This window comes from Myotis davidii, unplaced genomic scaffold (genome assembly GCF_000327345.1).
Source record: "Myotis davidii unplaced genomic scaffold, ASM32734v1 scaffold44, whole genome shotgun sequence".
NCBI classification, from domain to species: domain Eukaryota; kingdom Metazoa; phylum Chordata; class Mammalia; order Chiroptera; family Vespertilionidae; genus Myotis; species Myotis davidii.
In genome coordinates this window covers 609099-627547 of record NW_006299705.1, presented here as the reverse complement: position 1 = coordinate 627547, position 18449 = coordinate 609099, and the positions used below count along the sequence as shown (strand labels likewise).

The following is an 18449-nucleotide window of genomic DNA, read 5'->3' as shown; positions in this document are numbered from 1 at the left end:
CTGGGCGCCCCAACCCCCCAATTGGCCCTACCCTGAGCGTGACTGAGGGTGGCATCACAACCTCCTGATCCACCCTGCTCTGTGCATGACAGAAGGCAGCGCAATCGGGCTTGCTCTAAGCCTGACCAGGGGCTGCAGGGCAGGCACCTAGGGATTGGGCCTGCCCTCGGCCACCCAGGAGCGGGCCTAAGCCAGCAGGGCGTTATCTCCCGAGGGGTCCCAGATTGTGAGAGGGCAGAGGCCGGGCTGAGGGACCCTCCTTCCCCCTGAGTGCACAAATTTTGTGCACCGGGCCTCTAGTAAATTATATTTCTGTATAAGATGCTGGTATGTCCATTACAGTTCCCTTGAACTGTTGAAGAGTACTAAGAGGAAATACCATTATAACTACAATTTCTAAAAATAATAATAGCAGTAGTTAACAAGCAGAGGGCTTACTCTGTGGCAGGCACTGTTCCTATTTACAGCATATATATAATAACCCAACAAGGTAGGTCTATTATTAGCCTCATTTTACAGATGATGAAATGGAAAACACCAATTCATTAAGGTGCCCAAGGTTAACCACTACTAAACTCTAGAGCTGGAAGTTGAACCCAGGTAGTCTTACTCCAAACTTCTAATATTATGCACTAACCTCTGTATCAAACTAGACTGAAAATACCTTGAGGCATAAATTTATTTATATATCCCTAGCACCAAGTACAATGCATGATTCATAGTAAGTACTAAGCAAATGAGAAAAACAAAACAAGATTTCCCCCCCCTCCAATAATTTTCCAACATAAATGTGGCCTTTGAAGGATTTTTATTTTAAGAAAAAAGGCTCAGAAAAAATAAACTAATTTATTTGGTGAACATAAAAGTTAAGTGGGTAGGGAACTTAAACAATCCTTTCACAATAGAAACCAATAGAAAACAGAAGTACAGCAGGTCCTATAACACTAGAGGCCCGGTGCATGAATTCATGCATGGGTGGGGTACCTCAGCCTGGCGGGCAATCGGGGCAGATAGGGGCTGATCAGGGCCAGTCGGCCGGGGGTGGCGGGGGAGACCACAAGAGGTTGGCTGGCCATGGGGGACTGGCTGTGGGAGCACACTGACCATCAGGGGCCAGCTCCTGCATTGAGCATCTGCCCCCTGTGGTCAGTGTGAGTCATAGCTACCAGTTGGTCACCTGGTTGTCCGGTAGTAACAGTTGCTTAGACTTTTATATATATAGATTGATGAGATGTGGTAGGAATTTAACTCTTGTTTATATCAATCAGTCCTATGGTGAAATTGGTTTCATAATACTTACTTGGCTTAAAGCTACAGAACATACTGATGACATAAAGTGAAGACTTAGTGTACTGTTCTTTTAGCTTGTGCCTTCAGATTCTTTATCAAGTTAAGTTTATTCAACCTCACCATATTGCAAATGACTTGGGAAATTTAATTTCCATATGCAACTGAACAGTATATTGAAGCAGAAATTTTTATGCTGAAGATATTAAACATACCATAATCAGTATGTACATCATTGATACAAGTGGAAAAATCAGTGACAAAGGAAAAGTTTATAGTTATAAAAACTATATGCAATGAACATTATCTAACCTTCTCAAAAACAAAGGAGAGGATAAATCTTACCTCAATAAAAGAATCAATGTGCAACATCAGAGCTTGAGTTCTACTGATGATAAACTGATTGACACATGCAACAGCGTGAGACCTAGAAACAAAATTTAAGATTTAGCATATGCTCATTGCATCGTTTTTCTATTTGCAAAAATCTTAAACATTCCTCTATAAAAATATTACGATGTATGTACAGCAATACACATACACACACCCTAAAAAATGAGTAAAATTTCTGTTATTAACACAGAAAGAATAGGAATAATATATTAAGTGAAAAATGCAAGTTGCAGAGCAATATATTATTGCTTCTATAAAAGTGAAGTGTCTGAAAGAACATGTGCACATTTTTAATAGTAGATAACTGAAAAATGGAAGGCTGGATGGGTACATAATGGTAATTTATTTTATTTATCTACAGACTTAAAAATAAGCATACTTTGAAACGAATAACTTGTAACATTACAGTCTATTTGTTCTGACATAATCAATTCAATTCCATAGCAATTCTTAATGGCACTACTTAAAATCATTCTTAGCTCACAGGTCATGGTCATGGTTGGATTTCACTGGCCTAGATATTACTCTATAATGTGGCTACTCTCTAACCCTAACTTCATTTCCTACTATGCTACAAATTTTTTTTTTCTCCTGTCACTCTAAAAGGCCTCTTCGTAACTCCAGAGCCTTTGTACTTGCTATTCCCCCAGTCTTTCCCTTTATCTTGCAAAAATTTACTACTTTACTTGGTGCAAGGTCTATACAAATGTTACCTTTTCAGAAAACCTTCTATACAAAATATTTCTGAGTCACTATCTAACCCCTTTTTCTCACTTTTCATAGTATTTAACATGAAATTGTATTATTTATCAATTATTACCATCCTGTAGGCCAGGGGTCCTCAAACTACGGCACGTGGGCCACATGCAAATACAAATATTGTATTTGTTCCCGTTTTGTTTTTTTACTTCAAAATAAGATATGTGCAGTGTGCATAGGAATTTGTTCATCGTTTTTTTTTTTTAAACTATAGTCCGGCCCTCCAACGGTCTGAGGGACAGGGAACTGGCCCCCTGTTTAAAAAGTTTGAGGACCCCTGCTGTAGGCCTCCTCTTCTAATAACCCAATAGAAAAAAGAAGACAGAAGAGAAAATCACCACATACAGCCAAAAAACATTAAGATGTTCAACATGATTAGTGACGGAAAAGCCATTTTGAAAAACCATTTTATACTGTTTGATTGGCAAAAATTAAAATGTGTGACACCACCAAAAGCTGAATATGTATACCCAGGAAATCCCTGTGTCTCAGAAATTCCTTCCCAAGATTTTATAATTTCCCTAAGAGAAAATCGTGAAAATAGACAAAAGGAGACAAGCATATAAATGTTTCAGTAGCACTACCCACAAAAGCAAGAACCTGGAAGCACCCAAAGGCCACTGGGTGTGCGTATACATGAATAAACTATTTAACTGTCACACAAAGGAATAATATACAGTAGTCAAAACAAATGACCTATAGTGACACAACATGGATGAATCTTAGCAACATATTAAATTTAAGGTGCCAAAGATTAAATTCATATACCTTTTATAAAATTGAAAACCAAGATCAATAAAATTATTTTCTAAAAATTCCAAGAAAAGGATCAAGTTGGGATTAGATATAGGTTATTTTCAAGGCCTTTGCTTTTATTATATTTGGTGGGTTTGAGTGATTATTAAAAATAACTAATAAATAACTACAGATTGAATGGAAGTGGGAAATGATGAGAATGTTACGAAACATAACCCAATTTGTGCACCTCTACTGTGATTAAAAAAATAAAATGCCTCTGATTTTTAAATTGCTTAGTCATGTGATGGATAAAACTGTATTTGTTTGCCTCATTCTATATTCTCAAAGTCTAATAGTTACTGTGAGAGGGAAATACACTCACAGTAAATACCAGTTAAACTGTATTGATAAATTATTAAATAATTTTGTGGAATAAGACTACATAAAGATGTAAAATATGTTTAGTGCACAGATAAAACACACAACAGATATCATTCACTCAAATATACATTAAAATAAAAATATTTTAACAGTATATTCAACAGAATTTCAAATGGGCAGTAATGAACATTCACTAAATGGAAACATTTCTGTATTGCTAAACTACGTGTACCTTGTTAAGTTTTAAGTACACGTATTATAATTACAAAATAAATTTTTATATCCAGTAATGGTGTACCTATTATCAGGAATATTTTTTGGTTTTTCTGATTTAATTGCTGAGAACTGGTCACAAAAAAGTAAATTTCTTAGAAGTATGCAAATCACCACACTTTCATACCTCAGTGAAAATGTTCAATGGGGAATACTTTCCAAGGGAATATGAACTCCTCTATCTAATTTCCTCTGCCAGGAAGAGTAAAATTTTATTTTGAAAATATTTATTTGCATGACATTACCCACAAATAAGCATCTATTAAGTTCCTGCTGTGAGTTTAACACTAGATTAAGTACTGCGTAAGAAGACAAGTAAAATTAAATCGAGGTAAAAACGTAAGAACTAAATAAAGAATTTAAGCAAGAAAAAGATTCCCAATTTAACCTCTGGTTACACTGTTGAAATCACAATCCTTCGAAACACAGTTTGGAACCCTGAAGTAAGCCCCAGTGGACATCTGAACCAAAAGTTAAAGCATATACACTAACGTTCATTCAGTTGTATATCCCTGAATCCTCTAGAAACTAATTTAATAATTTCTACTATACATAGTAATATATTTGATTATTCTACATAAAAGCATGATGTACTGACAATCATAAAAAAAACAAAAATGAAATGACAACCAGAAGAGCAGACTTTTCCACAGAAACAATAAGCAAAGTTCAAATTACAAAAAGCATACATAATTGAAGGGGAAAAAAGTATAGCAGGCTGGAGAACTTTTGGTAAAATTACAAAGTCTTACACACTTCAATGTAATAAAGGCATCATGATAATTATAGCATGACTAGAGGCCCAATGTACAAAAATTTGTGCACTTGGGGGGGGGTCCCTCAGCATGTCCTGTGCCCTCTTGCAGTCTGGGACAGGCCTAAACTGGCAGTCAGACATCCCTCTGGCAGCCCGGGAGCCCTCAGGGATGTCCACTTGCCAGTGGGGAGCAGTTAGACATCCTTAGAGCTGCTGAGGAGGAAGGAGAGGCTCCTGACACCACTGCTGTGCTGGCAGCCATCAGCAGAGCTCCCGCTATGGGAGTGCCCTGACCACCAGGGGGCAGCTCCTGCATTGAGCATCTGCCCCCTGGTGGTCAGTGTGTGTCATAGTAACCAGTCATTCCCAGTCGTTCTGCTGTTAGGGTCAGTTTGCATATTACCCTTTTATTATATAGGACAACTGATAACAAAATTAATCAAAGGCTTATTTAATATTCTAAATATAATATTTCAAAACTAGATGCTAGGCCAGGGGTGGGCAAACTTTTTGACTCGAGGGCCACAATGGGTTCTTAAACTGGACCGGAGGGCCAGAACAAAAGCATGGATGGAGTGTTTGTGTGAACTAATATAAATTCAAAGTAAACATCATTACAAAAAAGGGTACAGTCTTTTTTTTTTTTTTTTAGTTTTATTCATTTCAAATGGGTCGGATCCGTCCCGCGGGCCGTAGCTTGCCCACAGCTGTGCTAGGCAGTTTCAAGGAATTACAGATACAGAGAAAAAACCAAAACAGACTATGTTAACTTCAGGACCAACCAACCATGTCCACTATGTGATTTCAGAGTGCACTAAAAAATCTTTCCACTGTCAGGATTAAAATGTGGTGTTGTTTTTTTTAATAAGTAGGTTGTAAGCCCCTTAAACTACAATAAATAAATAAATAGGTATATGTATATGTGTGTGTGTGTGTGTGTGTGTGTGTGTGTATATATATATATATATATAAAGTGTAACCTCGGGAGTTCGACTGACCAGGATTTTGATCACTCGCTGACCACCAGGGGGTGGTGTGGAACGAAGGAAGGCCCTGGCCGGCAGCTGGCAGCTGCTAGGAACCTTACCCGTGCACGAATTTTGTGTACTGGGCCTCTAGTTACTTAATAATTTAGATGTCATACTTGAGGAACTTTTATTACACAGCTGCCAATAAAAGTACCTGCACTTGCCAAGATTCATAAATTAAAAAATACAAAAAACCAAACAAACACCTCCAACACACTGAGTTTTAACCTTTCACAAGGAACTTAAAAGCATACTGTTAACCATTACAAATGTAATTAAACATGTAGAACTGACATATTCAATGACAATTTCAGCAGCAAAAGTCAGTATTTTACGGGCTGTGTTTTTAAAGGAATAAACGTAAGTTATCAAAACTCACCTTTGTGGAATATCTAATAGATTTTGCTAGTTACAAAAATAATAAATAATGTAAAAATAAGGAAGTGGTAAGAATTATATCAGAGTTTATAAATTAAATTTAATATTAGTTATATAGATACCTTATTTTTGGACTACTGTGCTTGAAGAACTGTAAAAATTTTGGAATCATGATGTTAAGAGGACGATCTAAAACATCACTATCTAAAATCTCAGCAGAATCTTCACATATCTTCTGAAGGGCACCAAATGCTCCCTATAAAAGACATTTAATTAGAATTAATTAAAAACTGAAGTCATTTTTAAAAGTAAATTGAGGTATATTGCCTAATTTGTATGAATTGTTTTCAGTTCACATAAAATGCTTCCTCAAAAAAATCTGTAAGTTTAACCAATTTTATGACAAATTATTAATCTCAGTTTTATATATAATGACACATTTTTATTTTACCATTAAATAACTTAGAATGAGAAGCTATTTTGGTTGGCAGAGACTGTAATATCTAATTCAAAACCCTAATTTCTGAAATATTCTTACCAATTTAAGTCAACAATACTTTTTCTCTTTTAAGTACTATCAGTTTGTAAAAAACTATACTTACATATATCTAACCATTGTACCACTTCTCTTCTTTGAAGCATAAAGGAGGTCTTAATATCGTTAAAAAATTGTTAAAAAGTTACATACATGTAAGCCATTTATTGGGTAATGGTGACAAAATCTGTTAAAAGGGCAGGCAATTCAAATTGGCAACTATTTCTCTAGTCATTTTTACACCAAATGGGCTAACTTAGAGCTCTTGCACACAATATATAACCTATTAGTTCATCCACTTACATGCTTTACTGCTTTTAATTCCATTAGCAACTCCCAGGAACTTATTCTCCACAGTACAATTAATTTATGAATACTCTCTTTAAAGAATGACTTATGTAGTAGCTACTCCACAATTTCAAGACTATTGCAGCTAAAATTTTTTATTCTTGGAAAGTGCTTAAAATTTTTATCTTTTTTTATATTACTGTTATACCAAAGCACTATTTAACTTGTTTAAAAATATAATTGCCTTTTTTTTTATCCTCACCTGAGGATATATTTTTTAATGATTTTAGAGAGAGAGGGGAAAGGGGAGAGAGAAAGGGAGAAAGGGAGAGAGGGAGAAAGGGCGAGAGGGAGGTGAGAGAGAGAGGGGGGAGGGGGGAGAGAGAGAGAGATCAGTTGCCTTCCGTACATGCTCTGACTCGGAATTTAACCCACAACCTTTTGGCTTATGGGACAACACTCAACCAACTGAGCCACCAGCCGGGTGTACTATTTAACTTTTAATAAACCGTTACCTGATGGCTAAATATTATTCAGTTTTCCTGTAATGTTATCAGTGTATTTCTAAGGCATTACTTGAAAATACATATATATATGAGAATGCAAGTGTTTTTTCTTAGAATCTTTTCTAAAGACTGTTTTGCTAACTATCCTTCTCTCCCTTCCCCAACTCAGATCTGACAACAAAGTACCCCATCACAAGACCTCCTAATTTATTTTTTAAATACAGTTTATTGATTTTTTACAGAGAGGAAGGGAGAGGGATAGAGAGAAACATCGATTAGCTGCCTCCTCCACACCCCCCACTGGGGATGTGCCCGCAACCAAGGTACATGCCCTTGACCAGAATCGAACCCGGGACCCTTCAGTCCACAGGCCGACGCTCTATCCACTGAGCCAAACCGGCAGGGCGACCTCCTGATTTTTAATGTTAGGTTATTCCTGTGCCTGCCTTGCCAAGCCATGCTCTTGTTTTGATAGGAAGATGGGCCACTGCCTTATGCGAAACACCTATAATGGTTTCCACTTAAAACAGATTTCTACCTAAACTGGAGCCCAGTTAATGAGAGAGTCTTAAAGTACTCATTAACAGTGAGAAATTGTAGATGAAATCCAGACTCCCTCACCTTCCCAAATGAAAAGGTTGCTACTGATCTGATCAGTGGCGAACAATGAGATACTACAATCAATGCATGATTAAAATTAGACATGTCATACAGTAAGAGGCACAAAAACAATTTAGAGAAGCTGAAAAAATACTCATGGTCTGGGAATTTAGTCAATTTTAAGTCTATCTTCAAAAAATACCACCTGAACTGATTAAGCTTGACAATGGCTATTATTATAGACATATACATATAACCAAGGAAAGTTTTCAAATACAAAAATGGGAGATATTTCTTTGTAGGAAATATAGTAAAAATGTTTTAAAACTTAGTCTTTATAGAAAAGACTAAGAAATGATCACTAATGTAAAACACAAAGGTAATTTTAGGTTTTTAAGTTTTGAAATATTTCCAGAGAAAAAATTTCAAAGGTTTCTTAGTATACAACAGTACAAGAAAAATTATATGATGAAGCAAGTATTTTTACCTCACAAGTGTTGTAATCTTCAGAATCCAGTAAACTACAGAGTTTTGGTAAGAGGTCAGGCCAATTCTGCAATTCTCCCTTGGAGGCTATGGTTGTAATCAAAATACCTTGAAAGAAAACACACACTTTGTGGAAATCTGACTGCATTATGTTAGATATTATCATGTGAACAACAGCACACAAACATGAGCAATTCTCCCTCCCCAATTTACTAAATGCCCCCAATCAGCCTAAGACTTCCAAACCATCTAAATAACATTCATCAAGAATCCCCATATCACCACAGCATAAATCAGATCTGTTTCTAACCTGTTTTTTTAACACTTTACCCTCTTTTTTATTTTTAACAAGTATCCGTACAGAAGACTACAACTTGCCCTTCTCCAAGAATAGTTCCACTAATTAAAATCACTATTTTATAGAATTTACAAAAGAATAAAATATGTACAAAAATGTTAGTATCATGTATTCCTGGGTGAGGAGTATGAATCTGTTACATTCAAATAAAAATACATCAAGAAGCTAATGACTCCCCAGCTTAACCTAGGATCACAGCCATGGAGGGACGTAGATACAGAGAGAGAAAATAGAAAGTTTCCCACTTACTGGATCAAGGATGAATTACTGGGAAGATCTAGGAGAACTGAGTGGCACATACTGACAATGCCATTCTGACTGGATTATTTCAACTGTGTAGTGCGGCTTAGTTGTGATAGTTACACATATATGTAACAAAAAAGTTTGTGTTAATCTTTTCCTCTGCCTTAGTAAATCTTATATTAGTAACAAAGTTATATACTTGCCAATTATACATCCTTTTATTTAATGAGTATAAACTCTGATAGGCAAATTATAGGTACTCTAAGCTTCAAAATACTAATTTATAAAATTTTTTTAGAAGTGCTCTTTTTAATAGTTATTTTGAGAATTCAGTGAGATATGCACACAAAATGCTTGGCATATAGTAAATGCTTAATGATTACTACGAAATAGCAAATTCCATTGTTTGTGTGTTTGAATTCTTTTTGAATTTTCTACCATTAGTCTTGAGAAGGCTGCTCCTAATGGTAAAGAGCTACAAAATGTAAAGTTAGTCAATATTTATTCTTAGCTAAAAATTTTTAAATTATGTGGTAAGGGTTAATATATGGATAGCATGTTAAAGATATCAGGCTTACTATAAAATAAGTTTATAGTAAGACAAAAAAGCAGCAAGACTAATAGTAGGTCTGTACCTTCTGCCAATTATTCTTTCCCAAAGTTAAAAATATAGAACTTAGAAAAAGAGAAAGCTCTAGATCTGCCTAAATGAAACCAAGCTGCCTTAAAACAAGCAATGATAAAAAATAAACATAAGTAACACCCTGGCACTAATAGACCGCTAACATCCATTACTTCTGCTAGGAGAGATTGAAGAATGTTGAAATTTGAAATTCAAATTTATAAGGCTCCATATAATCTCATCCACTACTGAAAAGTCTTCTAATGCCTAACACAGTTGCAAAAAGTGAAACATTTTAATTTTCTGTGTACAAAAAGATGGGAATAAAACTTGGTGTGCTCAGCAATACCTATTAAATTTTAACTGTTTAAACAGCACACTTTGACCCAGTAATGCCACTTCTTTGCACTAATTCTACAGAAAATTTCCCACAAGTGTATAAACACATTAAAGGATGTTGACTGAAATAATAAAATCACAAACCAACTCCAAGAAAAGACAGTGGTCCTAAATTATTATCACTTATTAATGCCCCATTTTCACCAACTTTGATTAAGCAACTTCCAGGGACCTTTGGGTCTCACTGGACAAGAGAGCTTTTATTGCAACCATAAATATATCCAAAGCATTTAAGAGTAGCAATGAAAAACTTCCCCATCACAATTTAACTTGAAATGGATGAAATGCCTATGAAAATGGTGTATCATATCAAAAAACAACCGTTACAAACAAGATAAGCAAAATTTTAACAACATAACTTACCGACGGTGGCTCTAATCAGAGGAGAGGAGTCACCAATATTGTTTAGACATTCGCTTTTAATAAAGTCTGTTACACCATTTGGGAAGTTCTGAAAATGAGCTTTCACATTATTCTTCAAAATGAGACCACTCAATGATCGTGTGGGTTCATCTGTAGTAAAATAACAACAGTACTGAGTTTAAAAGTCATTTTCATTTTAAAATGTTATCAAGAACAGTAACTTTAAAAATATTTACATTCAAAAACTGATTATATTTCAATAATTTTGCTATAACCAGGAAAAAATATCATAAATGATTTCAAAAGATTAGCTCCATGATTTTATAGTTTAGGGTTTCTCAACCTTGGCACTATTGACATTTTGGGCCAAATAATTCTTTGTTGTGGGGTGCTGTTCTGTGCACTATAAGATGGTCAGCAGTATCACTGGCCATAGATGCCAGTATCAATTCTCCAAGTTGTGACAACCAAAAATGTTTCCAGTTAATGTCAAATTCTGGGAGAAATTGAGGGAGAGGAATTGCACTGGGTTGAGAACCATTAATTTAGTTTAAGAGTTAATTTAGTTTATATATGACCCCTGTATTCAAGCTTTATTGAAACCTGATATAAACATCAAATTACAGATCTGAAAGTGTTAGTTACTAAAAATATCTCATTAAAAATCAAGTGGACAAAGAATATACGGGGTCACCTTCACATACAAATAATTGTCGTTCATTTATACCATGTTTTTCACTTGCCTCTGAGCTAAAAAAAAAAAAAGGGAGGGGGGAGTAAAACAAGTTTAAAATTTCCGTAAGTTTTCTTAAAAACAGAATTTACTTTTTTTTTAATACTTTATTTTTTTTAGAATATATTTTATTGATTTTTTACAGAGAGGAAGGGAGAGGGATAGTTAGGAACATTGATGAGAGAGAAACATCGATCAGCTGCCTCTTGCACACCCCCTACTGAGGATGTGCCTGCAACCCAGGTACATGCCCTTGACTGGAATCGAACCTGGGACCCTTCAGTCCGCAGGCTGACGCTCTATCCACTGAGTTAGGGCAGAATTTACTTTTAAAAAAACATTTAATTCATAGGTGGTGTTAAATGTTCAAGAAGCAATTTAATACCTGCAGACTATAACTGATGTTACCAATTGGCACCAGCATCAACAATATTAGCAATAGTTAACATCTTCTGAGTGTGTATCAGGTACTAAACACCACTAAGTGCTTTGCAAGTAGTTTGCATTTAATCCTCACAACCTCATGAAATGGTAATTATTCTCACTACACAACTGACGAAACTGAGGCCTTTGCCAAAGTCACACAGAGCTAAGTGGGGAAGCCAAAATATCAACCTCAGGGGTCTGCCTTCAGAGCCTACACTTGATGCACTGTGTACTTTCACTCTCCTCAAAGGGCTAGAAGACATGAAGAGCTGCTATGTTGAACAGAATATGCTTTTACAGCACTACTATTTCACATACCTTATTAAAAAATAAATACCCGAGCTCGTTTTAATTAGTAGTACGCTCCTAAAATCTGACTGGCACTGAAATCGTCAAGGGTAAAACACATAGAGAGGCAAAAAGTTGGCAAAGTTTCTTTGTACATAAACCCCACTCAGGCCACCAAGCAATATAGCCAGAGATTTTATATCACCATTTAAAATCTTCTTTCTAATATTAAACCCAAAGTTGTGATGTAATTATACTGGGAGGATAGGGTTGAAGGTAGGATGAGAAAAGAGCTGTAGTCTCATCAACCATAGTAATGTGGTCAATGTATAATGTTTAAAATGAAAAAGTCTTGAGAGTAGAATAAACATTTTTTATAAAGTCAATGTGGAGGTCAATACCGATAGAAAGAGTTATAAGATTTAAAAATGAATTGAAAATTTTGACCATGGGAAGCAAAAATCAGGAGAAGTTGGACAGGAAACTTTCCTTATTCTGTTAAAGTCTGTGCTATTTGATTTTTAAACTTGTACATTACTTTGTGAAAAATAAAAAGAAATTCAAAAAATGAGAGAAAAATAAATAGAATCTTTTCTAGTTTCAATTACAACTTATTCCAATAAGTAGATTAAAATGAAAGAAAAGCCCATCCAGGGTGGCTCACTGGTTGAGCGTTGACCCATAAACCAAGAGGTCACTGGTTCGGTCAGAACACTGTCCGGGTTGCAGGCTCTATCCCCAGTAGGGGGCATGCAGAAGAAGCCAACTGACGTTTCTCTCTCACCGATGTATTTATCTCTCTCCCTTCCTTTCTCTCTTAAAACAACAAAAAAAATTGATAGGCTTCCCACCTCCAGCACACCCATGCCTTTTCCCTTCCCTTACCTCCCACCCCTCACCAGGCCAAAACAAACAAAAAAATCGATAAAAACATTTTTTAAAAAGAAAAACAGTTCTAACTTCTTTTCAAAATTTAAAACCGTCATAAATAGCCAAATATTTAACTTCCTCAAGCAACAAACTTTTTTGTCTTAAGTTAGCCCATTAGTTCAGTAATATAATTTTATTTTAAATGGCATGTGTATTTATTTACAAGAAATACACTATGTTGTTTTGGTTTTTTGTGTGTTAATCCTCACCCACGGATATTTTTCTACTGGTTTTCAGAAAGGGTGGAAGGGAGGGGGAAAGAGAAACATCAGCGTGAGAGAGACATTGATTGGTTGCCTCCTGGACACACCCTAACCAAGGCTGGGGATTCAAGCCTGCAGCTGAGGTAGGTGCTCTTGACGGCAATTGAACCTGGGACCCTTCAATCCATAGGCCGAGCTTTGCCCACTGAGCCAAACCGACCAGTACCACTATATTGTTTTCACAATAAAGGTTACAAGATGAAGGGTTTCAATAAATAGAAAGTGAAATGATTTAAAATATTTTTAATTAAAATGAAAAATATCCTCTGTCCAAAACCCACTTAATAAAGCCACCATTGCCTTTTATTAAAAAAAAACGACTTCACTTCACTGGGCCTCATTTTGCTCATCTGTGAAATGAGGGATTTAGATGAGCTCATTTCTGAGGTCTCTTCCAGATTTAAACTTTTACTCCACAATTCCGTGTAAACAAATACACACACACACACAGAAACATCAACTGTATCAATTTGTTGTTCCACTTATCCATGCATTCATTGGTTGATTCTTTGTATGTGCCCTGACCGGGGATCAAACCTGCAACCTTGGCGTATTGGGATGATGCTCTAACAAACTGAACTACATGGCCAGGGCAAGAAATACATTTCAGTTAGTGTCTGGAAAACCTGAATAAAATCCCTTCCAACATTTTGTGGTTTTGTAACTAACAGGTCTTTTTGAAGGCAGTTGCACCAACTTCTGCTACTTGAATGTTTGTCTGCTTTTTCGAATACTTCTTATGTACCTTTATACACCAAGAAAGCTTTGAGAAAGAGTATAATATTTTAACCATCTAAATATTTGGAATTAGGATGACAGTGTAGAAAGCTTGGTGAAATAAGCTTAAAATTTCCAAGTGAATCACAGTTTAGAAATATTCACTTACTAAGATCTTTTAAAAACAAATAGCATTGCCCTAGCTGGTTTGATTCAATGGATGAGTGTTGGCCTGAGGACCGAAGGGTCCTGGGTTAGATTCCGGTAAAGGCATATGCCTGGGTTGCGGCTGGCTTGATCCCCAGTGGGGAGCATGCAGAAGGCAGCTGATCAAAGATTCTCTCTCATTATTGATGTTTCTATCCCTCCCTTTTCTCTGAAATCAATAAAAAAGAAAAGAAAATGCCCGATATAAAGGCTTAGGAAAAAATAAAACAAAACAAAAAGAAATAGCATTGATTTAATTACCAACTACTGTAGTATACAGAGAAAATATACTTTATTAAGAAACAATGTATTCAATGGGGGGAAAGAAGGAGACATATATAATACTTTAAACAATACAGAAATCTTAAAAAACCAAAACAATGTATCACCCTGGCCAGTTTGCTCAGTGGTTAGAGCGTTAGCTTGCAGACCAAACAGGGTTTGATTCCCAGTCAAGGGCATGTACCTGGGTTGCAGGCCTGATGTATCTCACATCTATCTCTCTCTCTCTCCCTCTCCCCGCACCCCCGCCTTCCCATCCACTCTTCTCTAAACATCAACGGGGGTAAAAATATCCTCGGGTAAGGATTAACCCCCCCCCCCCACCACCCACCAAATATCATAAGTACACTTATCAAGGTAGGAATATTAATTTACGTTAAAGATATACTGATGGAATTTCTAGTTTCTTAAAATGTAGGTTTAGAAAGTTTTGAAGCTTCTATTATATTCCTCAATCACAAATTAAAACCCTTACAATTTAGATCAGGGGTCCTCAAACTTTTTAATCAGGGGGCCAGTTCACTGTCCCTCAGACCATTGGAGGGCCAGACTATAGTTTTAAAAAAAAAAACTATGAACAAATTCCTATGCACACTGCACATATCTTATTTTGAAGTAAAAAAACAAAACGGCAACAAATACAATATTTGTATTTGCATGTGGCCCGCGGGCCGTAGCTTGAGGACCCCTGATTTAGATTATTCAAAAATAATTCAAAATAATTCACTCTACTGTATGTGGATTATTAAAATCTGAATACAATTTATTAGTTAGATTTTACTACGCACTAAGGCCATTAACCGACTAGAGCTTGGAGCTCAAACCTTGCAGATGGTCTGGTAGTCTAACAGGCATTTTATAGGTGAAAAAAGAGGTAAATGTGTCTCCGAGTCTGAGACTTATTTCCTAACTCCAAATGCAGTATCTTACTGCACTATGGCTTCTGAAACACTAATCACTGAACAGGATTATTACAGTACTTTCATTTACAGGTTAATACATATCTAGTGCTTTTTGGAAGGCAGCTATGCTCACCACTATACCACCAACGCAACCTTCTAGTGCTTTTTGTATCTGACAATGTTCCAAGAAGGGAATACACAATTCAAAGAACTCTATGAACACCTCTCATTACAAGGTAATCTCTGTAAGGGCAGATACTCTTGTTTATTTTGCTCACTTCATTGCCTCTGAGCCTACAAAATACCTGGCAAAGAAGTATATTAAAAAAAAAAATCAAATGACTGTCATTTAAAAATCATACAGGTTTTCAGAAATTGTCACAGAAGTAATTTAAATTTAAGATTTATAGAATAGTTAGTAAACTAATTTAATGTATAATGTTATAAGGTTTTAAAAAGTTACAAGTGTCTATAAGTAATACGTTCCCATTTTTTTTCCATTAAACTTTTAAAATAGTGTATGACCATCTAAAAGAGGGTAGAGAGCCCTAACCAGTTTGGCTCAATGGGATAGAGCGTCGGCCTGCGGACTGAAGGGTCCCAGGTTCGATTCTGACCAAGGGCATGTACCTTGGTTGCGGGCACATCCTCAGGTGTGTGCAGGAGGCAGCTGATTGATGTTTCTCTCTCATCGCTGTTTCTAACTCTCTATCCCTCTCCTTTCCTCTCTGTAAAAAATCAATAAAATTTATTTAAATAAATAAGAGGGTAGGGAGGGCAGAATTAATCAAGAGATTAATTACTTATCTCTGAGTGATGGGATTATAAGTGATTTTTCATTTTGGTTATATGTACTTTCAACTGTTTTCTATAAACACACATATATTAAATTAATTAGTAAATCCTGTATTCATTCTGTGTGTTAAAAGGAATAAAGAATAAATCTTTATGCCATTATTGTACAAGGACTGAAGCAAAATCCCAAAGTGGACTTTGCAACACTCCTTTCATTTGTAAAGAATGAGGGAATTGTCATAAAACCATTCAATTAACAAGTGAATGCATACTAATAAGCATCTAAATGCTTAGAGTAGTATACTAACTCAAATCTCTTTGCTTATTTCACATCTCTAAAGCAGGTGGTTACTACAAAAGGAAATCCTTTGAAATGAGTAATTCCCAGTATATTTTAACAAGCCCTACAGACATGTTTTGTAGTTTTAACATAGACCCTACTTACCTTCAGATTTTAATTTTGTCAGCACAAAAATCAGGTAGTTGTTAAAATCTGGATATTGATTGAGTTGTTCCAGTTTCTAGAACAAACAGTAGTTAAGGAAACTTCTCAATGTAATCTAAGAAAAAAATTTAAATATTTTTAATGTAAAATCAAGAATTCCTTTTTGTGCTATTTCTAGCCTTGGCTAAAATAAACTTAATATTTTATATCAATTATACTCAATACAACATAAACCAAGTTCCATCTTTGGCATGCTCAAAATCGCAAAATTATTTTTCATAACAGAATTTCTTTGAACTTTAAAAATCCCAACTAAGAATATTTTTACCTTGAAAAGTGCTTTTATTACTCATTTGTTCTTCAGAGTTCAAACATTAAGATTAAATGTCATTTATGCACAAGCCTACATTCCAATTTTATTACATAAAATAAAGTCAGTGTTATGAAATTACTACACTGCAATAGTGCTATAATTGTTTACCACCCCCAGGATCTAACATTTTCAGTGGTACAAATATGCAGGTATTTTATCCTGTTGGCAGTCAACAATGGCTTAATACTGTTTTGTCTTCAAGCCCTTTTAATCTCTATTATACTTTTTACTAACATCCTTAATTGTGTTTTAATCGACAGAAATATTCGTGTTTTTACTCAATGGACCTAACTTTATTAAAAAATTAAATGCATGATACAAACTCAAGGTATACTGTATTATCTATTTATTACATAGTGGAATATCCTCAATATTTAGTGGTCGAAATGTAAAACTAGCAAAATCACTATCTAGAAAAATTCCAAGGTGTGACTGACTACTTTATTTGTCCTAGAAAAACCTATTGACTTTGTTTCTTAGTGAATGGCCAGGACTAAGAGCATATTGATAGGCTAGTAATTTTTCATAAATATTTCCTGACAAGGTTTACTTTCTTACAACTGCCACTATCTATACATACTATTATTACAATGACCTTTCAAAAAGCTCTCAAGCTTATACAAAAATAAACAAAAACATTGATACATTCTTTCCTAAAGAGACACAAAAGAACAAGTTCATCACTAGGCACTTTGAAAATACATAGTAGTGTGGATATTTAAAACTGGTTGCCTCTATCTACTGAAATTTACCTTGTTCCTTATGTAGACGGATAGATGGCAAACAATGCTCCAGGTACACAGAATAAACTTTAAATTTGATTGTTAGCCCAAGTACAATACCAGGCATATAAAAGGTACTTAATAAATACGTATTAAAGTATGATATTCAGTGCTATACAGTATTAGAAATTACAATGTGGTTTAGGGCTTGGCTAACTTAAACCATAATAGGGTTTAGGATACAAGCTTCAACAAACCCCAAAACTACTATTCTTCCCTTGGTATTAACAGTATTCAAATAAAATGGCTTAAAAAAAAAACTCAAGCAGACATCCATTTTTAAATGAGCAGCACATTAACCAGGAAGCTAAGATTTGAAGTTACAGCAATGCAGTACTTCCATGAAACTTATGGTGCTTTCTTTTGATGTAATTATATACACACACACATTTCCTTTACTGTTTTAAATTTAATTAAGCCCAAACTATACTAAAGGAGCTTACTTATCAAACTCCATATTTAGTAAATTTTGCTGCTTATTAACAATAAACATCAAGAGGCTTTTTTGCAAAAATAGACGTTTTTTTAAAAAATTAACTTCTTTGGTCTTAAAATAACAGATAAAAAGTTTACTTATGATCAGGTGAGTGAATGTGTTTCCTTTATTGGCTCCAATTAGAATTCACCGTGGTCCACAGTTTAGGGCACTACTGAGCACACATGGCAGGTTTTGCTTCTTCTCTAATCCTTTCCGCCTCTAGCAATAGGACCGCTACACCAGCTAACTCCATAAAGGCTTGGATAATTGAACAGGCATCCTTGAGCCAAAGATTTAAAAAGAAAATCTCACTTGGGAGCCAGCAACAGGTGCTAGCACGAACAGCCCAGGGGCAGGTCTGAAAGCCCCCACGTCTACGCCTCCAACCCTCACGGGCCAAGAGCCGGGAAGTAACCCCAGGCCCCGAACGGCGG

General features: G+C 35.5%; 1 protein-coding gene across 2 annotated transcripts in view; it reads right to left on the bottom strand.

Moving 5' to 3' along the window:
• The window catches only part of TNPO1 (transportin 1), a 57126-nt gene that overhangs the window by 37994 nt on the left and 683 nt on the right, over positions 1 to 18449 (bottom strand). For both annotated transcript variants that reach the window (XM_006775428.2, XM_015571613.1), the window contains exons 3-7: positions 16383 to 16458; positions 10395 to 10544; positions 8411 to 8517; positions 6117 to 6250; positions 1633 to 1714 (exon numbers count right to left, since the gene is read on the bottom strand). In XM_006775428.2, coding sequence (XP_006775491.1) covers positions 1633 to 1714; positions 6117 to 6250; positions 8411 to 8517; positions 10395 to 10544; positions 16383 to 16458 — 549 coding nt within the window. The remainder of the gene's footprint in view (positions 1 to 1632; positions 1715 to 6116; positions 6251 to 8410; positions 8518 to 10394; positions 10545 to 16382; positions 16459 to 18449) is intronic.